The following is a 27,073-nucleotide window of genomic DNA, read 5'->3' as shown; positions in this document are numbered from 1 at the left end:
TGTTACATTCAGTACCAGCAAAATTCTACACAAAAGCTGCGAGGGACCAAAATACTGATTGTAATAAATTATGTGCGGCCTCCTTGAATGGACTGGGCAGCTGATGGAGCTTCTCAGAGGCACCACCAATGTCTGTTCTGCACAGACTGGCATGGCCACTAGCTGTGTGCGAACACATCAGAGGAGAAGCTGCTGTTGCTGTTGGTGGTCTGGGCCCTCTTTATATATAAGTTCAGCAGCTTCATCTTGCTCCCCATGAGCTGTGCAAAGTGAGGTTTCAGATGTTGACAAGGAGCAAGGACTCCTTGGTGATCCTCTCCACCACCTTTATCACCTGATGGCAGCCAGGTTGATAGGGTGGTAGTTGCCATATGGATGATTGAACACAGCACTTTGATGCGTGAATTTAAGTTCTTTTTCTTTTCTATTTTTATGAAGAACATTACTAGAACTTGATTGTGATTATGCTGAATCTGTAGATTGGTTTTGATAAAATAGCCATTTTTAAAAATATTATTTTGAATCTTGAGCATGGGAGGCATTTCCATCTTTTAGTGATTTTCTTTTTCTTCTTCAAAGTTTCCATTGTACTACTCTTTATATTCTTGGTCAAGTTTATTCTGTGGTTTGCATGTTTGATTGATTGAAGTTACTGTGAATAGAGTTCTTTTCCTGACTTCTTTTCAGGATATTTTCACTGGTATACAGGAAGATCACTTTTTTTTTTTTTTTTGGAATGTTAAATTTGATTCTTACCACTTTGAAGAAACTGTTTCAGTTCCGATGAAATGAGGAAAATGTAGATACTCTTTTAGTAGTAAGAGGATGGGTGTAAATTACTGAAGCATGGGATTTTAGCATGGGATAAAAGCAGAGAACGGACTCTAAGGAGGATGGGGAACACTTCAGACGCACCAGCATAGTATAGTAGATGGTAGCTTTTGGTGAAGTGGAAGGGTTAATAATGCAGAGGCTTTCAACTACAGGTCCTTTTCCTCATTGCAATTCCTCCTGTCCTTGGGCAAATTCTTCATGGAGAAGTGGCTGAAACACGACAAAGGCCATGCAGCTGACCCCTCCAGCCTGCTTCTGAGGCCATGCTTCTGTCCCATCATGCTGCTTCCAGTAGAACAATACATTCTCCAGCAGTTTTCAAGGCATGCCTGTTCTTATTCAGAGGATGCCAGCCACTATCAAGAAGACACACCACTCCATACTATATGATGGAAGAAGGCCACTGTAGGATTCTCTCCCAGCATGCTTCTTTCTCAGACAGCTTAGCTTTGAAATTACTCATGTCAGAAAGCACTCAACCACTACTAGAGCAAAGAATCAGATTATTCCATAGCACCTATGGAAAGCTGTATAGCCACATCAGGACTGTCCCTTTAAAGCATTCTCCTCTCATAGGTGGGCTTTACTTGCATGTTTCTACACTCTTTGTAGGGACTATGTAGTTGCTCTTCCCTAGCTCCCCTTTTGTTGAGGCAGCAATTATGACTTTTTCTGGACAGAGATGAAAACATACTGGTACTACATGGTCAGCCAAACGACAGACCAAAGTTCAACAAGGTGAATCATTGATTTTTTTTGAGATTGCTTACATGAATATTGATGAGGGGGTTACTTACAAGAACATGGATAATTCAAAGTCGGCAGGGTCACTGAAATGTCTCTCAGAATGGTGCCCATTCACAAGAGCTCCGTTCCTGGAGCTGAGTAACTTGTACAGACTGCTAGGTAGTTCGGAGACTCTTCTTCCCTCAGCAGTTGTTACTGCTTATAAAACGGGGGGCGGGGGACAGTTGTCAATTTTGTGAGTTTTAGGAACTTCCTGAGTCCTTAGGAACCTCTCTACAGGACAAGTGTTTCCATTTAAAGGAAGTAAGTTATACAACATGGTACTCCATGCTAAAGGATGTGAGTATACTGAGACTCTCAGCAGGAGGAAGTGCACTGGGAAAAGTGAGCCAGAATAAGCTATGGTTATAATTGTCAGGAGTTAACCTGTCCAAGGTGCTGGTTCTCAAAGGCTGTTGAAATGCCTTTGAGATGGGTTACCAACTGCATTTCTGCAGTGGTGCTATAGAAAATTCAGTGAGCACACTGGCATCCAGGCCAGCTGCCGTGCAGTTGTGTGAGTTCTCTGTAGCCAGGTAGAGTTTAATAATCTTTATAGAACTCTGAACTATAGAAGAGTAAGCTGTTGATATACTTGATGTAGGAGAAAGTAGCTTAGTAACACATGGATGGATGGATGGATGGATGGATGGATGGATAGATGGATGGATGGGTGGATGGATGGGTGGATGGCTAAGAGAGTAATTGAAGGTCAGGCCCACATTTGGGAGACTAGTAAGTAACAGACAAGGTCTGCAGACAGTTATACTAGATTACTAATCTGAGAGGGAATTTTTGAGGCATACCACTAGGGTTTATTTTGTAGATTCCTCTCCTGGGGGTGGATTTCATTTGTAAAAAAATTGTCATTTTAAAATGGGGACAGTTTTATTTCTTTCTTTCTGAATGTTACACATTTAAAATTTTTATTTTGTTTGGGTTTGGTTATTTGAAAACAGGGTCTTATAATCTGGGATGACTTGAATTTGTGATGTGGGGAGCTGTCTTTGAATTCCTGATTCTTCTGCCTCCACCTTTCAATTGCCACCCTTTGATTCCTCTTTTCCTTATTTTTCTTCCTCCTCTTTGGTTTTATTATATTGTTTTATTATATTATGCAATGCCTTGAATCTTCAGCATATTGCTGAAGAGAAGTGATAGGTACAGACAGTAGGTAGACTTTCATTACTGACTAAGCATGTTGAGTGTAGCTTTTGTAGATGCTCTCACTTTTTCGAAATTGATAATAGAATTTATATGCTTAATCATATACAAATGTAATTTTATTGGTAATGAACATAACTATGTTTAATTTTATCAAGACACATAAAGGGCCTGGTATGTCTTTTTCTGATATTAATAATCACTAATTTTATTGCCTTATCAGTTATTATTTTAAGTAATAAGTGATATAGTTTAATATCTCCTTCATATATCATTTAGGATACTTCTATAGAAAAAAAAATATTTGAACCTTCTATGTATTCCTATAAGGAAGGCAGAAAAATGTTTGAATTTTTTCTTTCCTGTATCATATTAAGGCTAACACATCAAAATTGGCTGGTACATTTTTTAAAAATTATATTTGTTTATGTGTGCATAAAAATATACATGTGTTGAGATCAAAGGATAATGTGTGGCAGTCACTTTGCTCCTTCTACCATGTAGTTTCCTGAGATCGGACTCACACTGTCAGGCATAGCATCAAGCACTTTTGCTCGCTGAGCCATCTCACTGGCCCATGACTAATGCTTTTACAAACATATTATATAGTCACTTTTCAATCAATTTGCTTGCCATTTTTATTGATGATGAATAAGTGTATTTGTTCCTTCCTTCATTTATGTTGAGATAGCCTAATGTAGTACATGCTGGCAGTTAGTTTATTCTGCAGCTGAGGAAGAGTTTGAGCTACTGATCTTTCTGCCTCCACCTCTTAAGAACTGGGATTACACAAATCCAGGCACTACACCCATATTCCAGAATTGCTGCTTGCTCGCTTGTTTTCAGGTCTTTCTTGCAGTCACAATCTTTGTTTTTAATAAGTTGTAAGATCATAAACATGCCTTTGCTTGTTTAGCAATGAAAGAGAGCAGATGTAATGAAATGCATGTCTGATGGACATGCGTAAAGAATGGTACTCAAGGGCAGATAACATTTGAATCACGTTCAGTTTCACTGTAGTATGTTTAGGAGGTAAAAACTCCAATTTTCTTTCATTAGTATCTGTAGTAGAAAAAGCTTTGATGTCCTAACTCGTATGGTATGTTAAAGGTATATGCCAGAATATAAATCAGAATTTTAATAGTTTCTTAATAAAAAAAAAAAACTTAATTATGGGAAACCTTTATACTCTCCTGTAATAAGAGAGGGTTCCCTCTCTTGGTGGCTTAATTTAGCTGTTCTAGTCTGAATTTCATTTTAATTATTGAGACCTTTCTTTGTTCACCTGCTCTTCTTTGATGCGGTCAGAGCCTGTGTGTATGTGTGTTTCTGTGTTATGCATATTGTTCCACATTCATGTCATGTGTGAATTTTTGATGTTATAATTTCATATGGCAGCTCTTTGACTTTTGAGGCATGTGTGCATAACCTTGTGAACATTCATTTAGCTTATAATATGTGAATTTTCTGTCACTACTGTCCTCAAATGTACCATTTCGTTATTCAACATAAAATATAAACACAAAGGAAATTAAAACTTATGGGGTTTTGTGACCTTAACATGGACCTTACATAGTAAGTGTCAAACAGGTCTTTTAACTATTAGTTTTATTGTATTTCTTCTGCTTATAAAATGAATATTACAAATTGAACAAAATAATGATTGATCTAATCCTGCCCACAAAGTTTTATATTCAATTCCATGTGGAGCTTTGTTTAAGTGTAGATGTTTTCAGAGAGATCTTGAAAGATGACATTTTTGCAAGCTGTATCAGGCAGTTTGAAAGTTGTTTTCACACTTACATGAACTGTTGGTATCTTGGCAGTGTGTGTACATAGTATATGTACGTATAAAATGCACACATGTGCATGTATACTTAAGAAAAGGGATACTTTCAGAGGAGTGAACAGAGGGCAAGAGGTGTTTATACAAAGAGGATATTTGTTGCATGAAAGGCAGCGACGTGGCTTAAAGCTTATTACAGATAGTTTCTGAAGACCTACCAGTAGGCATGATTCTTGTCACAGTAATACTACCCAGAGGAGAGCTAAGTATTGTATCAGTTTTCATTAATTTACAGACGTAAGGATTTGTGGGGCTGGAAGTGTAGCTCTGTGGCTGAGTTCTTCCCTAGCCAGAGTTTCATCCTTAGCATTGCTTCCCCCACCCTCCACCTCACCCCTGCAAGCCATTATTCAGAAGTGGAGTCTGGTCAGTGGTTAAGAGCACTTAACTGCCCTTCCAGAGGACCTGGTTTGGATTCCCAGCACCCACATGGCAGTTCAGTACTGTTTGTCTGCAACTCTAGTTCCAAGGGATCTGGCAGCCTCTTCTGGCCTCTGAACCTCAGGCATATACATTATGCACAAATTTAAAAGAAAAATGAATAACATTTTAAACAAACAAAAAGTAATTAGCTATTCTAGTCCGAGTTTCATTTTAATTGTTAAGACTCTCCTTTATTCATGTGTTTGTTTCTGTATTACGCATATTGCAGAAATATTAAGTTGTGCCTAGTCCTACTAATGGATCTTAGACATTCTGAAGGTTTGCTCCTTCTGAAGGTAGATGCAATACGCCTGCCTTGTAGTTCACAGACACTTAGATCATGATACCAGATTTAAATAGTGAATATTTTTCTGATAGAAAGGAACCTGCTTCTATCTAAGAAATTTTCTACTAGAACTCACCGATCCTTAAACTAAGTCTCTTTTGACTTTACTTTCACAGTAGCTACTGCCATAAAGCTTTGGTTCATTACTCTTAATCAGTACAAACGTGTCTGAGTGCTCCAAGTTCATCTTACAGTTAAAGTCCCCCTTCCTCTTTCCCCATCCTCCTCTACCTCCTTTTCTCTCACTCCCTTCCATCCTTTTCTTTCTTTATTTTATGTGTATGAATGTTTTAAATTTGTGAGTGTATGTGCATCCTGTGTGTGCCTGGTGCCCACAGCCATCAGAAAAGGGTGTCAGATCTCCCTGAGTTATAGACAGGTGTAGATGCTGGGGACTGAACCTACGTCCTCTGTAAGCACACATATTTTTAACTTGCGAACCATCTCTTTAGCCTCCAAATACACTTTTTCTTAAAACAACTTAGAGGTTTTATTTCTGAAAGCAGTATGAATGTAAGAAGGGCTGTAAGATGTAAGAGGGCTGTTTTACTCTGTCCTCTCCACACTGTTGGTATCTGATTTCTCTTGTACAACAATGGGTAGAGAGAGATTCAGACTGTACCTGGATGCTGACATTTCTCCTCAGCCATCCAGGAAGTGGAGAATCAGAAAGAAAATGGTTAACAGCTGTAGGTACCATATTTTTAATGGGAGACTAAGCCTCCCAATAGGATGGTTTGTAGTTATTCATTAGTGGGAATGAGACAGAACCCTAGGTGTGGAATCTGCATCCCTGTGTTACCTACATTATTCCTCTGAAAGAGGGGCTTCCTTTATTTTTACCTGTTTTCTTTTGAGATCAAATAGACCTAATGTTTCTTTATTATTGTACTGAATCTCATTACTAAAATTATCAGACTCTTTGCAGAAGTCAGTTTATTCCTTCACTGAGTTGTCCTGCTACGTAGCTACTTGTAAGTTGTGCTCAAGGGGGTTTTATGTTATTGAGTCAAGCAAAGCATTCAGGATTGCTTTTCCTCAACCATGTTTTTCTTTGACTTGTAGGATGTGGAGAGCATCTTGTGCGCACCATACTGGCTAGAGAATGTTCACACGCTTTACAAGCTGAAGATGCTCACCAGGCTCTGTTGGAGACTATGCAAAACAAGTTTATCAGTAAGTGGAATGTCGAGACAAGGATGCTGTATAAATATAATTTCTCTGAGCTGTGTACATCAGGAATCAGGTTTTCCACGTATGCCTTAGCACAAAGTCAGACCTTCAGTTATGATTACTTGTGAGCAGAAATTCTATCACAGTAGCTACTACTACAGCATGATATCAGCAATTCAACTACTTTTAGTGTCTAGATTCTGAGACTTTATCTAGCATTAAAATGCCAAGCACTAGAATAAAATTCTGACAAAGAAATTCAAGGCACAATGTGCTATATAGAGTATTTGAAATGCAAATTGGATTCATTCTTTTGAGAAAGTCAGGGTTGTATCCTGCATATTTTATTGCTATGTGCACTGCCCAGGGTCAAGATTGAATCCTTCCTGGACATTTGCCGAGATGTGCAGATGTGTGTGTAGAGGAATAATCTGAGGTTGGAGGAAGGAAATTTCCTTGTCTGTTTTAGTTGAGGAACATATCAGTGAAAAAGTGGGGGACTTAGGTTTTGAGACAAAATAGATGGTGGACTCCTGCTCTAACCAGGATTTAGAAAACATATAGTAGATTAAGTGGGTGAAGGCTAAAATGGCGAATTTCTAACTATGAAAAGCAGTAGCTCTAAGATTAAAGAATACTGTTTGCTACTGTGCTGGCTAGTGGTTATGTCAACTTGACACAGGCTAGGAGTAAAGGAAACCTCAGTTGAGAAAATGCCACCATTAGACTAGCACTAGGGAAGCCTGTGGTGCATTTCCTTATTTGATGATTGATGTAGAAAGGCCTAGCCTACTATGCACAATGCTACCCTTGGGCAGGTAGTCCCAAGTTATATAAGAAAGCAGTCTTCGCAAGCCGATAAGCAGTGTCCCTCCAGTGCCTCTGTTTCAGTTCTTGCCTCCAGCTTCCTGGCGCCCCAGCCCTGTCCTTTCTTAGAGATGGAGTATGACTGGAGAGTTGTGCACTGAGTAAACCCTTTTTTCCCCCAAGGCGGGTCACAGTGTTTTATCCCAGCAATAAAAACCCTGAGATAGGTAGCCTGGGGATGAGAGTTTCTCCAGAACAACACACTTGGAGGGATTTAAAACCTCATTTGAGAAGCTGTAGTTTGGCCCTCAGAGAGCTGAACTTTGCTGGTTGGGTCAAGACAGGATTGCTCTGGAATCAAATGCACTGGGTCATGCTCCAGAGTCCAGGAAGGACAGCAGATGCTGGGCTCTGGGTGACTTATGTGCCTTGTGTTAGCTAGGGTGAGATGTTCAGAGCATGTAGTTTGTAGAGGATCTGAAGAAGGAGTGTCTGCTTGGCAGATGATACTCTGGGACACAGGAACTTGTTGAGAGAACCATGGATGACAATTGTGTTTGGTCTGTTGAGCTCTAGTTTTCATTTGAGGGCTGTAAAAGAATTTTCACTGGGCCTAGCTGCATGGTTCTAAATGAATACTTTTTGGATGTGCAGCTGAGGCTACCTACCATTAGGTAGCCTTACACCCACACTTCCAACCCCACGTCTCTTCTCCAGTCCATGCTGGCAGTTATTAAAAAGGGCCCATACTGCAGCTGCTTATCTTCTTTAATTTTAATGGTTGGCTCACCTTTCTGCTAGTTACATAAGCATCACATAGGCTCATTATCTTTTTATGTTCATATATGTATTACTTTGTACTATTCCTTTTCTGGTGGCACCTGGATTTTAGGAAGTGTCTGTTCTGGGGTACTATTGGGGAGGAACAGTCTGGTTCTGCAATACATTTCCCTCACTCTTGACTTCTGCTGAGGTGTGATTTGTTGTCCACCTGCCTGTGGGCACTTAGCCTGTGTTATGATTGAATTCATTGAGGTAGCTGTAGTTTATAGTTTCCTTAACCCACACAGCAACCACTGACCACAGACACTCAAATGATACACAGCTCACCCTCCCAGGTACACATTCCCTTTCAGCCTTTTCAGTGAGGCCTTTACTTTGTCAACTCAGGAAGAGGAGTGGAAATTCTTGCCAGTGATCAGCAGCCTTCTTTAGTTTTCCCACAAGTTGCATTGCTAATTCCCAGTCCTATTTTTGGATTCTTATGGAGACCAGGCTAAGCAAGTATTTCTCCAAACTATGGCCTTTTCAATAATTTGGCTTTTACTTACCCCAAGTACTGTGCCATCTGAAGTTGTCACAGTATAGAATTTGCAAAAGTCCACACAGAAGCTCAGAGGATAGAACCAAATTCAGGTGGATTTACTCATGGGAAAGTGAAGGGGCCCTAAAACCTGAATAGCCCCCTCAGAATGGTAAGTTGTCACTTTGATCTATTAAAAGTGCTAAGCTCTGTTAGAAAAGAGGTTTTTCAGCCTTTTAGAGAAAAAATAATAGATTATGCTCAGAAAAATACTTATTTGATTGGAAAATAGACTGAATGACCAAAGGAAAATTTACTTCACTAGGAAGGGATTTTTGAACAGGTGTTTAACTACATTTTTCTTACGGGTGTATTGCCTGCATACATGTCTGTGCACCTCCTGTGTGCCTTGTGCACATGGATGGCAGGAAAATACCTTGGATGCTTTGGAACTGAAGTTGCAGGTGTTGTAAGCCATCATGTGGGGTCTGGAAGTGCAACCCAGGTCTTCTGGAAGAGCAGCTAATGTTCTTGACCACTGAGCCATCTTTTTTAGCCTACTTTTTTATATTCCTCATGCTAAAGGCTTAGCAAAGATCCTCCAAGATTCTCCTAAATCATCCGAATGGTTCTATTCATCCTTTTTATCTCTCTCTGTCCACCTTCTGTGTGTGTGTGTGTGTGTGTGTGTGTAAGTGCTACTTGATAATCAGCATATGAACTAAGGAATAAATTGTGAATAGGACTTGAGATCTAATTGTGGATGTTCAAAAAAGATTGGTTGTATTCTTGTTAAGTTCTCAGATCCATCAGTCAGACTTAGATCTTTTTCTTTCATTAATAGTGGTGAATGCTATTTTTAAAGAAAAGTGAATTTTGGCCTAGTAACATCTGATTTATATGATTTGTTGCCATTGTTTACATGTGGTATATGTATACATCAATGAGAAGGAATAATAAGAATTGGAAGAAGTCATTCATGGAAGTTAACTTCTTAGAAGTCCTGTGACAGGTGTATGATTAAAGCGCATGGTAACTTCATATCCATTGTAAATGACCCAAGGACCCTAAAGCCTAAATCTAAAGCCACGGAGTCACTCACTGTTAGTTATCCTCCAAATTCGGGTCTAGGGACTCCCTAAATGTAACTTTTTTCGGGCTCTTTGCTCTTGTTTTGTTTAATTCAAAAATTGCTAATGACATTGGGTAGTTTTACTTCTGAGACCCTATTATTGACTGCTTATTGAGCCCCATCCTAAAAAAATTTCTTGACCTAGAAAGGAGCAGGGTACCTAGAAAGGAGCAGGGTATATAGAGCTCAGGTAACTGACTTTGCTTATTTAATAATTAAAAGTTAGAAGAATTGAGGGATTTGCCCCCAAAGTCATCTTGTTAGCCAGTGATTATTGACTTGTTCTGTAATTTTATGTCAAAATAGAAGAAGTTGTAAGACTCAGGACAGCTGGTCCTCTTTAGTTTTGTGTCTCACCCATTGGGTGTAGCAAGTTACTTATGTGGTTTTCTCTTTTTTAAGATCAAGAACATTAGGTAAGAGGAAATTTAAAAATTCCTTGGCCATGCTAAATACTCTTAGTTCTCTACTGGAGTCAGTCTATAAATTTGAAATTCTTTTTAATCAGATGATTTGGACCTGGGATTAGGAAATAAAAAAAAATTCAGGAAACACATGTGATCATTACAAAGTACTTGGAATTAAATCAATTAGATTTAGTGGAGGCCTGGAATAAGAGCAAGGAGATTGATTTCTTTTAGTGAACTGGTGCTATAATTACCTGTCTGTCTAAGAGACAATTTTTTGTCTCTTTCCTTTGTTGTAGAATGAGGAGGCACATCTTCAGGGTCCCCAAAACTCCTTCAAGTTCCAAAAATTTACTCGTTCTTTAGAGTAGCTCATGGGCTCATCTAAATTACTTGTAAAAATACAGTTATATTAAATCATCTAAATTACTTGTAAAAATACAGTTTTATATCAAATAATATATCAATTAAAATCTATATTAAGACTTTGAGTAGTGATGTCAGGTTCCTGTCTAGAGTGGTATGGTTAAAATCTTTTCAGGTAGTGATTGAAATAAGTTAATGATTACGTTTTTTATCTTGTGGAAATAAGAAATTCTTCCATTTTTACTTTTTATGCAATTTGTACAAAAATTATAAAAACCAATTTAAATATTATCATTGTAACACCAGCAAAAAAGTTTTATATAATAACCAAGTCAGAAACTCCATTTTGTGCATCTGAAGCTTGTTCTTTTTGTCAGAAAAAAATCATTGATAAAAAGTTTGTCTTCAAGCTGGGCGGTGGTGGCGCACACCTTTAATCCTAGCACTTGGGAGGCAGAGGCAGGCGGATTTCCGAGTTCGAGGCCAGCCTGGTCTACAGAGTGAGTACCAGGACAGCCGGGGCTACAGAGAGAAACCCTGTCTCGAAAAAACCAAAAAAAAAAAAAAAAAAAAAAAAAAAAAAAAAAAAAAAAAAAAAAAAAAGTTTGTCTTCATAGTCTCCTATCTGTTAGCTATCTACTTTATCAGCATTTTTAATAAGTATATAGACATAATAATATAATTTAAACATTTACTTTATGGCCTTCCTTCCCCCACCCTCCACCGTGGTCTTGTAGCCACAGCTGACCTTGAACTTCTAGTCCTCTTTCTTAGCTTCTCAAGCACTAGAGTACATTGTACCACCACACCTCACTAGAGTATAGTGTACCACCATACCTCACTAGAGTACAGTGTACCACCATACCTCACTAGAGTACAGTGTACCACCATACCTCACTAGAGTATAGTGTACCACCATACCTCACTAGAGTACAGTGTACCACCACACCTCACTAGAGTACAGTGTACCACCATACCTCACTAGAGTATAGTATACCACCACACCTGGCAACTTAAAACATCTTGACACTCCTTATATGTCTATCTAACAAAATCAATAGCTGAGTTAATTCATGATTCTGTAGTGAATTCATTTCTTTATGGATATCTATTAATTTCATATAATGTATTTTGATCATATTTATCTCCTTCCCTAACTATTTCCATACCCACCATCTTAACTGTGGGGTCTCCCCTGTAGTGCGGTCAGTTATGCTGTATAAAGGAGTCATGTAAATAGACCTTTAGTGTATGGTGGGAGAAGTGTCTTATAGCACCGTGCTTAGGAAGGATATGATGGTTAATGGAGCTACAGTTGTTTTTTTTTTCCCCCTTCCCCTTCATTGTTTAGGCTTAGATAAAACCACACAAATTTAGGTTCTGGTAAAAGAGTTTCTCCAGGGGTGAGGCCTGTTGAAGAACAGAATGCTTTTATTGAAGTTAATAGCTTCTTATTCTTACTGTTATTTTTTTTTAATTGGATTTGTCTGACAATTATTGATCATAGTTTCACAGACTGGTTGACTGTATGTATGTCTTAATTTTGAGATTTATCTTAGATGTATTGCTTGTTTAAAAACCAGATTATCTTGTGAAGTCTGGTAGTGCAAGCCTGTCAGTTTTGCTCCTTGGGAGGCTGAGGCACAGTGCTCACCAGCTAAAGGGCAGCTTGAGTAAATTAGTGAGATCTTGTCTCAAAATCCCAAAAGGCGTGGCTGCAGCTCAGGAGCAGATGCCTGCCTGTAAGACTGTTGCTTCATCGCCATGACTTTTTTTAATTGGTTGTTTTATTTATTTACATTTCAAATGTTGTCTCCCTTCCAGGTTTCCTCTCTCAAACCCCCATCCCAACCTCTCTCTCCTTTGCCTCTATGAGGTTTCTATTCTACCTACCTACCCATTCCAGCCTCACCACCCTAGCATTCCCTTACACTGCAGTATCAATCCTCCGTAGGACCAACGGTCTCCCCTCCCATTGATTCCAGATAAGGCAATACTCTGCTACATATGTATCTGGAGCCATGGATCCCTCCATGCGTACTCTTTGGTTGGTGGTTTAGTTCCTGGGAGCTTCAAGTGGTCAGGTTAGTTGATATTGTTCTTCTTATGGGGTTGCAATCTTCTTCAGCTCCTTCAGTCCTTCGCCTAACACTTCAATTGGGGTCTCCAGGTTCAGTCCTATGGTTGGCTGTGAGTATCTGCATCTGTATTGGTCAGGTGCTGGCAGAGCCTCTCAGGGGACTGTTGTGGATAGCCCAGGTCTCATATTTTGATGCTAATTCTACTCTCCTGGAAAGCACTGCAGACTAGGAGCAAAAAATGGCTATATCAGGCTCCTAGCAGCAAATGCTTCTTGCCATCTGCAAGTGTCTGGTTTGATGTCTGCATATGGGATGGATCTCTAATTGGGGTGGTCTCTGGATGGCCTTTCTTTCAGTTTCTGCTCTTTTTTTTTTTCTTTTCTCTTTTGTCTCTGCATTTCCTTTAGATAGGAATTCTGGGTTATAACATTTTTTAGATGGATGGGTGGCCCCATCCTTCAACTGGGGACCATGCCTATCCACTGGGACTGGAGATGGTCCCTACAGGTTCTATCTCCTCTTTGTTGGGTTCTTCTGCTAATGTCATCCCCATTGGGTGCTGGGAACCTCTTGCTTCCCTGGCATCTGGGTCTTTCTAGTGGCTACCCCCATTCCCCATCCCCCACTGCTACATATTTCTGTTTAATTTCCTGATGCTCTGTACTTCTCCCCTGTACTTCTTCCCATACATGATCCTGCCCCCCTTTTCCCTTCTCCTCCTCTCTTCTTTCCAGATCCTTCCCTCCCTCTATCTCCAGTGATTATTTTGTTCCCCCTTCTAAGAAGAATTTAAGCATCCACAGTTTGGTCTTCCTTCTTCATATGATTCATATGGTTTGGGAGTTATATCATGTATTCTGAGCTTTGAGGTTACTTTTAAATAGGTGTTTGTTATTACAGAGACACCAATGTAAGACCTGGCTCTAATTTCTGGAGTTTATTCCCATGAAAGTGTAGGTATCCTCTTGTGGCTGGAGTTTAAACTCATGTCATACTTTCCACACGGAATCTCCAGCAACTGCAATATGTCAGTCACATTAACTCAAGGTTTTCCTCCTTTGGCACTGGTTCCACAGGTGGGTTCTGCTCTGTTTAGGGCAAGCAATTCTATCACCTCATTTCTCTCATGGATCAAAGATGGGTTTTTTTATTTTCATTTTGTTCAGTGTGATTGGTGATACTGATTGTCCACCTGGCAGAATCTGTAATTACTTAGGAGATAAGTGTCAGCTTCCTGGGGTATTATCTATATTAGGTTAATTGATGTGTGGAGTCACACTTTAACTGTGGTGTCACCGTTCCATGAGCCAGTGTCCTGAACTCACTGAAGAAAAAGGAGAAAGTGAGTTGACCATGAAGATTCATGTCTGCTCCATTCCTGGGTCTACACTTCAGCTCGCTGTCTCAAACTCCTGCTGCTGTGTCTTTCTTACCTTAGACCCTCACACTGGTATGTAAAATAAACCTGTTCTTCTTTAATAAGCCTCTGTGTAGCCTTGGCTGTCCTGGAACTCACTCTGTAGACAGGCTGACCTCAAACTCACAGAGATTCTTCTGCCTCTGCCTCTCTACCTCTGCTGGGATTAAAGGCATGTGCCACCACAGCCAGCCCCTTAATTTGCTTTTGATGTGTATTTTAACCCCTCAATGTGAAGGGTAACTTATACATTCAACTTTTCACTAGCTGTTAGGACACAGTGGAAGTTTCCACGTTCTTTAGGTGCCAGACTGTCCTCATTACACTATTTCAGTAATATTGATCATTTAAGATACGGATAATTATAACTAAAAATAATTGAGTTTTGTCTCTTTTAAGATGAATGGTTTTATTTATTCTTTGAGAATTTCATACAATGTATTTTGATTGTGTTATTTCTCTTCTCACCATGTGATCCTCCATTTCTCTACCTACCCATTCTCTTAAGAACCAAAGCCAAAAATCCGGAGTCCAATTTACATTCGCCAACTACTCCTCTCAGCATGGTGGAGCCTGCCCACTCAAGGTGGATAGTATACATAGTGTCATGGCATTGAAGAAAACTCAATCTTTCAGTTTTCAGTAACTTCTTGTCTCTGGGTAGGATTCAATGCCCATTTCTCCCCTTCCATGCTGGGGTTTTGTCTTGCTTGAGCTTGTGCAGGTCTTATGCATGTGGTCATAGTTTCTGGGAATTCATATTTACATCTGTTCTATTGTGTCTGGAAAATGCTGGGAAATGAAGTCACTGTCCCTGGCTCTTCAAACCCTCTGCCTATTCTTTTGTATAAATTCCTGAGCCTTGTTGGTAGGGGTTTGATAAAGACATCTCACTTAGGAATGAGCATTTCAAGGTCTTCCCTGCATGCTGTCCAGTTTAGGGTTTCTCTATTAATTACTATGTACTGTAAGAAGAAGTTTCTTTATTGAGGGTTGAACAAGGCGCAGTTTGGGGAGTAGAGTGGTGTATAGCAGGATCTCTCCAGGAGTTGTTTCATTGCTGTGTTCATTTAGCAGATAGTAGATTTTCTCCGAGAGCCTATGACTTAGCCTCATGGTTTGGTCTCCTTAACAGCATCAGGTATGGGCACCATCTCATGGAGTAGGGCTTAAATCAAATTAAATTTGCCTGGTTACTCCTGACTTCTGTGCTACTATTCCACCACTGGGCATATCACACATAATGATCATATTGCAGCTCATATGGTTTGTGACTCAGTGTGGTTAATATTAACTCTTCTCCTCTGGTGGATATATACCAACTCGGCACCGTGAATATTAGTCAGTAGGCTTAAAGCTTCCACTTGAGTACCAGCTAGATCTCTTCATGTTTTATGACATAAGTACATGATTTTTAATGATAGCGCCTTAGCAATAGGTTATGAAGGGTAAGCAATAGCCGTGGCATAGCCTATAATTTTTGAAGAGGTCTATGGGATTCCAGTGGCCAACAGCTGAAAAAGAGGAAACCCATTCCTAGCACAAATTATTTTATTTGGTAGCATATGATGTTTTGTTGGAGTACTATGCTCCCCATTATGTGGTAGCTCCATATACACTCCTTTTATATATTTAATTATTTCATGATGCTTCTACATTAGTAGTTTTCGATACAGCTTTTCAAAAGTATTAGTTATGCCTCATCATAGTCCTCTCTCTACTCTGCCATCCCATTCCCTAACCCATTTAATCCTCCTGTTCTTATTTCTCTTTATCCCTTTATACCACTTTATACCACTGGGAGGTCAGATCTCACTTCATTTCCTCAAAGAGCTGTTTCCTAACTGATGTGTTTATAAAAAGATAAAGAGAGAAAAACTATGTTCTAGGGAGGGGTGGTGAAGTGTGGGGGAGTGTCTCAGTGAGCCCATGCCAAGGCATCTCTTCCCTTGGAAGGGACAAGCCACACAAAGGTATAGTATAGAATAGAGTTTATTCAGGGCATGGGGAGAGGAGTTAAGAAGGTAGTAGAGGCAGAGAAAGGCAGAGAGAGGGAGAGAGTAGAGAAGTAGAGGCCAACCATGAGCTTGTGGAGAGAGAGGGAAGGGAGAACGAAGGGAGGGGGGAAAGGAAGAGCTCAAGAAAATAGGAGAAACAAGAGAGGGAGCGGGGATAAGCAGCCCCCTTTATAGTGGGTCAGGCTTACCTGGCCCATGCCTTCAAACTATGTTAAAACTAATGCTAACTGTGGGGGTAGAGTTTAGATAGAATGTTAACACTAACTGTCCCACTCCTTTTTCCACCTGCCTAGTCAGGGTTAAGTTTCTTCTTAGCCCTTTTTGATTTGTTGCATGTTTGAATGTCTGACTTTTAATAATTAAACTTGTAATTCAGTACAATTTATATACTCAGTTGCCACTTTAAGATACAGTATGGGAACCTGTTTATTATTCCTTAATTTTCTCCAATGATAACCTGTTACAAAGCTCTAATATTACAAGACATTGCTGTTGACGTAATACACCAGTCTTCTTATTTTCACTTTTGAGATTTACAATATAATTATAGCATTTCTCCCTTCCGTTTCCTCCTTCCAGACTCTCCATATATCCCTCCCTGCTGTCTTTCAGATTCATGGTCTGTCTTTCACCATTTGTTACAATACACCAGTCTTACTTAGTTTCCTTACTTTTATTTGGATTTGTATTTTAGTGCTATGCGACTGCTTTGGTAATTGTTCTGCTGCTGTAGAGAGATACCACCATGACACAGCATCTCTTAAAGCAATTCCATTGGAGCTTGCTTACAGTTCAGAGGTCTAGTTTATTATCATCATGACAGGGTAGCACATTGGCACGAAGGCAGACATGGTGATGGAAAAATAGATGATTGTTCTACGTCTCTCTCTGCATGCAGAAGGGAGAGGGAAAGACACTGGGCCTAGCTTGGGTTTTTGAAACCTCAAAGCCCACCACCAATGACACACTTCCTCCAACAAGGTCACACCCACTTCAACATCTTTCTAAGTATTCAAATATACGAGCCTAGAGGGCCACTCTTATTCAAACCACCACAGTGAAATTTTTGTTAGGGTTGGGGATTGAACACATGGCATCATTCATGTTAAGCATGTATTTCATGGAGACACATCTGTTTTTTGAAGGCCCATGCCTTCAAACTATGTTAAAACTAATGCTAATTTTTTTCTTATACTGTAATCTAATAATCTACCAAGAGGCGTGTTTTTCCATTTAGCAGGCACTAGCTTTATGTCTCTACTAATTAATTAGAATTAAGTTTAAATTTGTTTTTCAGTTTTAATGCCATTATTTAAAGTGCTCAGTATATGGTTAATAAAATGGACAGTGACACATTCATCATTATGTTTCTATTTAAGCAAAGATGCTGCTCAGTGAAATCAACATGTAGGATTTTTATACACACAGGGAGGGAGGGGGAGAGAGGAGGGGCGCTTGGGAGGAGAGAGGTGGTTGATTGTTTTTGTGTTCACGTGTATTTGTAATATCCATATTTATATATGGGATGCTTCTTCTGTAGGCTGATATTGACTTTGGAGGAAAGCTAATCTTTGGGGCTTTAAATTGCAATGAAGCTATGTACCATCTAGTAAAACTGGAGTTATAGAAGTGTTTTACAGGTCTTGAGAAATTAATTAGGGTTATAACATTAAACAAACAATGACTTAAATTTATAGAAAGAATAAAAATGTAACTTTAAGACATACATCCTGTTTGTAAAAATTATAACTTAATAAGGAGTCAAATAAATGTAGAAGCATGGACAAACGTTTGTTTTCCACATCAAAAGTCTATCACACCTTCCAGCATCTTTAGGTTTGAAAATGTGACTTCTGGAATTACAGCAAGCGGGTAGAGTCATGGTGGACTAGATAGACCAGACACAGTGATCACGGACTTGACTGTGTACCTGCTACTGCAAGTACAAAAGCTACTTAGCATCAGAGTATTTGTTTGAAGGAAAAACTAAATTTCACCTTGTTTAAATCACAGTAGGCCTAATTTTCTTTTGTTGCTAAATGCAATAAAAAAATGTTTCCTCATGTGAATGGAGGAAGGGTATGTTGAATATCTGCCTTCTCTTAACCTCTTTATATTGATATTCTTTGATATGGTTGTTTCCAAGGCAGCCATCATATTTGAAAATATTACTTGACAGTGCACTATGGAGACCTAAGCTAGCTGCTGTTCTAGCTTCACAACTAGAACACTGGAGCATATTGATGATTTACAATGGTGATCATGTGGCTAACTGTGAGCTGCGGTGAGCCCAGCATCTTGAGAAAGTATTGTTCTCTGTATTGCTAGCCAGGGAAAAACATGACAAATTAAATTTATTCACATATTGTACTAATAGTACATGGTTATTATAAAGCACTTCATATTTCTCAAAAGAGTTTTCAAGTATGCTCTTTCCACTAATCTTTTTTAATTTTCAAATGGTAGAAAACTCAGAACCAAAGGTTTTTCAGTTTTAATATCATTATTTAAAGTGCTTAGTGTGTGGTTAATGAAATGGATAGTGAAGATTTAGCACACGTTCATCATTATGCTTCTATTTAAGCAGAGATGCTGTTCAGTGAAATCAACATGTAGAATTTTTACACACACAGGGAGAGAGGGAGAGGCGGGGCGCTTGGGAGGAGAAAGCCTCCTGGAAAACCCAGAACCAGAGGTCACGTAGCAGTGTGGTGTCCTCTACCTAGTCTAGTAAAGAAAGCTGCACCCAATATCTCACAGTATGCAAAAAAGTGTGTGTGGGTTCCCGAACACGCACACACCTTCATGTATTCACTCATGTACATGTGTAGTAAGTATTCTTCCATAGCTTTCATTCTTATACTCCCCTTTAACTTGGGAGAAATTCCCATTTGGGTGAGGTTGACCTAGTCTCTCTGGGTCAGGGTTTCTCTGGGCCTGACCTTGCTAGACCAGGGATGAGCATGCTGCCCACATGAAGCTATCCCGCAGTCCTCCTTTGGCTTTTTTGCTAGACATACATAAAGCAAGCAGATTTCCTTTTTTTGGGGTTGCATGATTAGAATTGGCCGAAGGCGTCCTATATCCCCAGAATGTCTAGATATCTGAGGAAGGAAATGTTCATTCATTTTGTATAGTAATAAGATTTTGTCCCATATTATTTGCTTTGTGTTAAATAACATGCTGTACCTTTTATTCTAATCTTGAATTGAGTTTTTCTCTTCATTTCTGACTTCAAATAACCCATATAAATGCAACAAAATGTAATTAAATCAAGTAGCAGAAGTTTGTTTTAGCGTGCTAGTTTTATCCTTGTCAGAAGACAGAGGAAAACTACACAAGAGAACTACAGCTCATGTGGAAGACACAAGATAAGCTTAAGTTCCGTCTACCCTGTGTTGGCTTTTAAAGATCCTTCATTTCCTAAAGCCATCCTTTTACTTATGTACTGTCCTGTTACATATGTACTGTCCTATTACATATGTACCATCCTGCATTTACATATTTATTCCCTCAATTCGTGGGTTTTTCATAGTATGTAGTCTGTGGGTCTCATTTTCAATCCTTTCCTCTGTTATGGACAAGAAGATAAATTTGCTTACAAGTTGCCTTGCTTATGTGTTTTCTTCCAGTTATCTGCTTTTGCTTTGTTTTTTTCCTCATTATAAGCATTTTCTTTTCCTTTAGAGTTGCTTGAAACTTGTTATCTTTCTCCAGCCCTCTATAAATTAAAACACGCCTGACAAACCAACCTGTTCATTTGTTACCATTGTTTCAAGAAGTTAATTTTCAGTTTTCTTTGTCTTTCTAGATTTTCTGAAAATTTTAAGGTTCCACTAGTTTAGCATTTTAATTTTTTAATTTGTGACTAATTTTTCCCTATCTGCCACTCTTAAGAAATTAATGATTTTATTCTACAGTTCTTTTTATTTTATTTATTAGATATAGTGAAAGGTTTCCTGTAGCTGTCTTTTGCTGTGTTGGGGGATTTCCTTTCTTCCTTCCACCCTTCTCCACCCTTTTTCTTCTCTTCTTTTAACCCCTTCACACTAGATAAGAGAGAAAAAAAGACAGAGGGGAAAGGAAAGAGCTCCCTGAGTGAAATCAGGAGTGGGAAAAGGGGACGATGTTATCCTTAGATTACTTCCTGCTGATTGGGGTGTTAAGTTCCTTGAGGCACATTTGATCTTCGCTATCAGGTATATCTATTTTCTTCTTGTTGTTTCTTCTTCGGGCATGACTACGTAACAAATGGCAACCAACAGCATACTACCCCAACTCTTGGGGTTCTAGCATTTATATACCCTCTGAAAAGTCCCCAGAATTTCAAACATCACACAACTGCAGAAACTGTCTGCAGCTGGCAAAATCACACCCCTGCTAGAGCATGAGGCAAATCATAGTCAGCTATTGTGGACAATCTGAAGCAGCCCCATGTCCTACACCTGGGATTAAAACAAAAACATATTCTTATATTTCTGTGTTTTTTAAAGAAACTAAAACTCCAAAGTTATCACTACAGTTTCCCACTGCTGAAGGCTTCTGGGAGAGTATGAGAATATGTATTATATATGCCATTAAACCAAGCAGAGTCATTAAAATTCCACAACCAAGGTGGAAAAGAATTTCAGGATTTTATTTATTTAGAAAAATAGGAAGAGGAGGAGGGAAAGGAGGAAGAAGAGAGAAAAAGAAAGAAAGAAAGAGAGAAAGGAAGGAAGGAAGGAAGAAACAAAAAGGAAGAAAGAGAGGAAGGAAGGAAGAAAGAAAGAAAGAAAGAAAGAAAGAGAGAGAAGGAAAGAAAGAAAGGGAGAAAGCCAGCCAGCCAACCAAAAATATCATAGCCAGTGCTCTAAGATTAACGTATTTAGGCTTTGCTAAATTAGGACACAGAGAGAATTCCAGAGATAAACAGTGCCCGGTGAACTGGTAAGAAGAGAGTAAGAAATTCAGAGCCTTGGATCAGAGGAGGAATTTCACAACAGTCAACCTCATGATGCCCAGAATTTTGGCATCCATCCTCAGTACACTGTGTTGACATTGTATCGTGTTAAAAGGACATATAAATGACTTGACTTAAAAGGGGACTGACATCAGTAACCAGCCCTTACACATTCCATGCTGGCACACAGGCCTTCTGCTGAGAAGCAGTGACTCACTGCTCTTCTCTGTTGGCCTGGCTGAATCTATTCAAATATCTGCTTCCCTCACTTTTATCTTAAGCAGCATCTGATGCAGCGTAATTTATCCCCATGAGGAGGAACAGTGGACCTTCAGCCACCCTGACATGTTGTATTAGGTCCAAAAGAAAGGTGGCTGTGCAAGGAACAGCTCTACACTCCCTAAGAAACTCTCCCCATGACCTTCACAGAAGCCTCCTTGGGGGTCTTCCTACCCCTTTTCCTAACAGCTACTTGACCGAAGAACAGCCTGTTTCGTTTCTTCTTTAAAGACTTTGTTTTAAAGTATTTTCACCCCTCTGATAACTTTTCACTCTTTAGAAGATGAGAAGTACTCTGATATCATTTCTACTTGACCCTTGACTCTTCAGCCTCATTTCTGGTCTTGCTCATTATGTTGGCCTTTTCACCTTATTTTTGTTTTACTAAATTTCCAGGTTCTTTAACTCCTTGGAACCTTGGCATGTGCTGTTCCTTTAGCTTGTAATGGCCTCCTTTATAACTTTGATCTTGTTCCTTTTTAAAAAATCTTATACTGAAATTTCAAACACCATATTTTCAGAAAGGGCAATTAGCAGTGGATTCTTCCATCTTAAGTGTCTATCTTAGCTCCTGATTTGATTTTCCGTGGAGCTGTTTCACACAGTTCCATGTTAAGGAGCATGAAGTAGAAGTCACAGTGCTGTGTATACACTCTTTTAGTGACGTATTAACTTTGTAACCCCTTCCTTTCCTTTTATTATATAGGATAAAACAGTTCACGTGAGTGACACTTCAGTGGGAAGGGAAGGGAACACCCATCACACCCATAGTGAGTGCAAAGCTCCTCATTGTGGGAACCTTGGTCCAGAAGCACTTCCTTGACTCTTTGGAACAATTAAAGAATGTGGTTAGAATCTCATTAAATTTCCCTGATTGATTTGCTTGCTGTGTTCTCTGCCTGCCAAGCTAAGATCTTGTCAAGTGATACCACCTTGATGCTCTGCACTTCAGCCTTTCAAAACTTTTCATATACCATAGATTTCTGTTTTTTTTTTTCTACTCATTCAGTTTCAGTGAAGTCAGTACTCTGATTGACCAGATCCTAATGATTACATGTCACTGCCTCACCGACCAGCAGAAATAAGGAGGCAACCATGAGCTCTTCTCCAAGCAGTTTATTCGGGAACCTTGTACTTTTTCTTTCTACCTCTTTCTCTTTCTTTCTCTTTCTTTCCTTTCTTCCCTTTCTTCCCTTTCTTCTCTCCCCAGCCCCCAGCACTTGCGGGTTAAATACTTTCCCTAGTCGCAATAGGCTGTGGGAAATCATGTCAGCTTGCATCACAAACTGGAGGCACTCAGCTTTTCCAAATAAGGGCTTGTTTATTACAATGCTTTAGGGTGGCAACTGCGGCTCTCCACAATTACAATATGATCTTTTCAGTTTAGTCAGGTGTGTGGGTGTGTGTGTGTGTGTGTGTGTGTGTGTGTGCGCGCGCGTGTGCGTGCGTGCTCGTGCATTTCTCTTCCTTCCTAATGCTAAGAGCTTTCAGCATCACTGCCCTTGATCTCCACACCTGACCTCTCTTTCTTGTTTTGGTGAACTAGTTCTGAACTTCTTATATGACAAAACTCGCCTCTGCGCCAGGAGCTCGTTGTCTCTTACTGCTGTTTTTACCAGGGACATGTTGTTTCCATGCCTGAGACTGATCTGTCAGTAATTCTCTGGGATCCTGTAACAGATATTGAGAACCTACAGTGTTCTGACCACTGGGTACTCTTTTGTGTGTCTTTTTTACACTTAATTTTAAAATTTCACCATCTCCAAACATAATTGAACAGTCAATAATGTAATAGGCTTGTGTGCAATAAATAAAAGTTAGTAGAGTTTGTTCTCTGGGCAAATGAGTGCATAGGAAAAGAACTCACAGAATGGAAACCATACAACAACAGCCCCAGAAGGTGTGTAGTGCTCTTAATAGCCTAATGCCATTTAAGATCTCTATGCAGAGATTGGTCGAGTCTCTTCCAGGTGCTTAACGGCATTATTTGAACATTTTGATTTTATTTGCCAGGTCCCTATTAAAACAAAACACACCAACTGCTTTCTGAAGCAAAAGACACTGCTCATAAACCCTTGAGTTCTGGGCAGCATCCTGAATTATATTGTAAAGGACAGAAGGGTTAGCATACACATGGGAACTTGAATATAATAAGCAAAGTCTCTGTTCCTTCAGAATTGTTTTAAAATGCTTTGCATGTTTTAAATACTGAATCAGTAAAGTCCTTCATGCACTTTTGACTAGTTAAATCAAAAGTTTTCCAATTCAGAGGGTTTTACTCTTACTCATAGACAGTGTGACATCCAGCCTCTCTTCAAAGTATAAGGCACATCCTCTCCCACTATTGTCCATCTAGACAGTCCAGGTAGGGGGAAGGGGAGCCAATGGCAGGGAGCAGAGACTGAGGCAGCCCCTATCCTATAGTCAGGGGCCCCATATTTAGACCAAGATGCACATTTGCTACAAATGTGTAGGTGCTTAGATCTACCTCCATCATGTTTCCTAGTTTTTGGGCCAGTCTCTTTGAGCCCCTATGGTTCCAGGTTAGTTGACTCTGTAGGTCTTCTTGTGGTGTCTTTGCCTACTCTGGCTTGCCCACTTCTATCCCCCCATTCTCCCACCAGACTCCCTGAGCTCACCTGATGTTTGGCTGTGGGTCTCTACATCTGTTTCCATCCACTGCTGGATGAAGCCTCTCAGGAGACAGCCGTTCTTTCTGTCTGCAAGCACAGTCAAGTATCATCAACAGTGTCAGGGCTTGGCTCTCCTATGGCTTCAAGTTGGGCTAGTCATTGGTTGGCTGTTTCCTCAGATGTGCCTAGTCCTGCTGGGACTAGATTTCCCATTGTGTGTCAGGAACCCAAGAGGGGATGTCCACTGAAGGTCACTCAGCAGGAATTTTTTCTTTGTTTTAGAAATAGGGATGGTGGTAAGTAAGAAAGAATAGATGGAAAGGCTAAGAACAGAGAAAAAATTGTAGTAAGTTTATATGTCAGGACATTCTGCATTTGCATGTATTTGAGCAAAAGCGTAAGAGTAGAGGTATCAATCATATATCAAGAGAAATTTTATCAACATATTTGACTTGTAAGAAAAAACCTCAAATAACTAAATTAAATTATGTTCAGTTAAAATTTTCAATAAGAATGGAAGGCAAGACCATTTAAGGAATGCTATTTTAAAAACCATATGAAAGCCAAGAAGATTATTTCATATAATGAATACTGAGAGGAAATCAGCCTAATTAAGTAGGATATGCTGCAAGATTGTAGGTAAATTCATTCACTGTTTGCATGAGAGTAGTCTTCATTTCAACAATTTTTGGGTTCAATTGATATGATAAAATATATTTTAAACCATTAGAAAAAAATTAAGTTAGTAGAAAAAGTACATTTTAAAGTCACTAGACAAGGAATGACTTTTTCAACAAAGTTATTATTCAAATTGGCTTACCACTTTAGAATAGTCTACCACAAGATCTCCACTGTAATCTTTATCCCAAAATTAATTCCAGAGGTTTCATGTCTTAAAATTAAAGTCTGTAATTGTAAAAGTACTAGTAGAAAATATGGACAAAATATTTTCATAATTTTCCACTAGAGATGGTTTTCCTGTAAAATTTACAGCACAGAAGCCTTAAACAAGAAAGGTTGGCAAACCAGCTACACAAGCATCAAAAACAAGTAAGGCAAAAATGAAGAATCCTAAGCAAAGTCAAAGCACTTAATGTATTGAAGGAAATATGTGCATCACACATGGCCAAAGGCTTCCTGACTTGATGTAGAGTATACCAGTTAAGCAGAAAAGAAATTAGGTGACAGGTAAAAATTTTAAGTATGTGAGTATCCTGTTGCTTTCTTCAGATATATCAGAAGATGGTTGTACGCCGCCACCACATGGCTGCTGGGAATTGAACTCAAACCCAGATGGGCTCTTAACCGCTGAGCCATCTCTCCAGGCCTGAAACAAGGTCTTTTATCAGCTTACAGTTCCATATCTCAGCCCATCATAGAAGGAGCCCGGAAGCAGGAACTAATGCAAATGTCATGGAGGAATGTTGCTTCCTTGCTTAGCCTGCTTTCTTATGGTACACAAGACCACTGTTCAGGGGTGATCCCACCCACAGTGAGCTAGGCCCTCCCACATCAATCATCAATCAAGAAAATGCCCCACAGTCCGGCCTACAAGCCAGTCCTGTGGATGCTTTTTTAAAAAGTTAATTTTCCTTCTTCCTAGATAACTCTAACTCTGGTTAACTTGCTGTAACCCGCCAGCACACTGGGTCTGTAGGGAAGGAGCTGCGTGTCTGTCTTTCCTTCCCCAAATATCTGCCTTTCTGTTAGCTTTCTTAAACCTCTCTGGTCATCTTCACCCCCTCACACACCCCACTCCTTTTCCATCTAACATTCTTTGGGATTTCAGGAGGGTGTGGAGATATATACATGTATTTAATCTACTAAATTTAACCAGAAGTTTCCCCAACCCAATTTGGTTGGTTTTATTTTTACTACTTTCTTTGATAGTTGTTGGTTTAATTTTGCATTTGTTCTCCACGTGCTCAGTCACTATGCCAGATGTTCAAGAAGATGTCCTTGGGGAAGAAAAATGAGGGGCTTTAAAATGTAATGCTCTTGAAATGTTCACAATGGCTCAGTGTGTGAGATCTCAAGGAGGCTGGGCTCTTTCTAACCACCAGACTCGCAGAGTAGAAGTTCAGCTTCACCCTTATTTGTGTAACCATCATGAGCATTTTAAAATGTTCATAATAAACTTTGTGGCTTATTGTTTAAAATTGAATTTAAGGTAGTAAATCAAAGCCTTTGGTGGTATGCCTCTGGCCGCAGGGAGAGGCTTGTGCAGGATCCCGGAGACTTGATCAAAGAGTGATGCTGAACATTCTTTTGTGTGTAGTTGTTTTGGTCCTTTAATCTGGTGGTGTTTCCAGCTCCATTCCAAATACAGCGCTGCACATGCTCTCCCCAGCTCATGTCATCTTGGCAGCATCTAGCCCTGCCTTTGCCAAATGGCTCCTGTTCAGGCACAAGACCGCCTTTGCCATCCGTGTATATGAGGTATGAACAATGGTTGTCAGAAGTTGGGCATCTTTCAAGTTTTTATTCATGCCACATTTTTGTTCTAGTAATCAAATGGAAATTGAAAGTGAAAAAAAAGAAAATTCACTGAAAGGTGACTCCCAGCCTTTTCTGCCCAGGTTCACCTTTCCTTGCCAGTGAAGATGGTGTGCTCGGCGGAGTGATCGTTCTCCGGTCATGCAGATGTTCTTCAGAGTCTGACTCCTCCCAAGATAAACAGACACTGCTAGGTAAGTGAGCATCTGGGAAGAGCCGTAAACAGGCTGATTCCTTAAGTCAGTCCTTTATACTGCTGATGTTGATGCTGGTGATGTTTATACTGGCACCATCGCAGTTCCCATTGTTGATTTTCTGTAGGTGAATTAACTAAAAGCCACTGTTTATTTTTAAGACTGTGCTTAAAGCATATTTTTAAAATTAATTACTTAATTTTATATACCAAGTACAGTTTTTCCTCCCTCCTTCCAGTTTCTCCCCACCCCCACCCTATATACTCTTCCTTTTCTACTCAGAAAAGGGGAGGCCTCCCCTGGACATCCACCAGCCAAGGCATATCAAGCTGCAGTAAGACTAGGCACCTCCTCTCCTATTAAGGCTAGACAAGGCAGCCCAGTAGGAGGAAGGGGTCCCAAAGGCAGGCACCAGAGTCAGGAGTT

The 27,073-nt window shown here is 39.7% G+C and overlaps 1 protein-coding gene across 2 annotated transcripts in view; it reads left to right on the top strand.

Moving 5' to 3' along the window:
- Window positions 1–27,073, top strand: part of Tasp1 (taspase 1) — a 205,496-nt gene that overhangs the window by 149,192 nt on the left and 29,231 nt on the right. For both annotated transcript variants that reach the window (XR_004118894.1, XM_031372052.1), the window contains exons 11-12: window positions 6,465–6,575; window positions 26,537–26,647. Coding sequence is in view for 1 of the 2 variants with exons in the window: in XM_031372052.1 (XP_031227912.1) it covers window positions 6,465–6,575; window positions 26,537–26,647 (222 nt within the window). In the remaining variant the exon portion in view is untranslated. The remainder of the gene's footprint in view (window positions 1–6,464; window positions 6,576–26,536; window positions 26,648–27,073) is intronic.

This window comes from Mastomys coucha, unplaced genomic scaffold (assembly GCF_008632895.1).
Source record: "Mastomys coucha isolate ucsf_1 unplaced genomic scaffold, UCSF_Mcou_1 pScaffold15, whole genome shotgun sequence".
Lineage (NCBI taxonomy): Eukaryota > Metazoa > Chordata > Mammalia > Rodentia > Muridae > Mastomys > Mastomys coucha.
The sequence above is the reverse complement of the archived record's forward strand: the minus strand, read 5'-3'. Positions and strand labels throughout refer to the sequence as shown.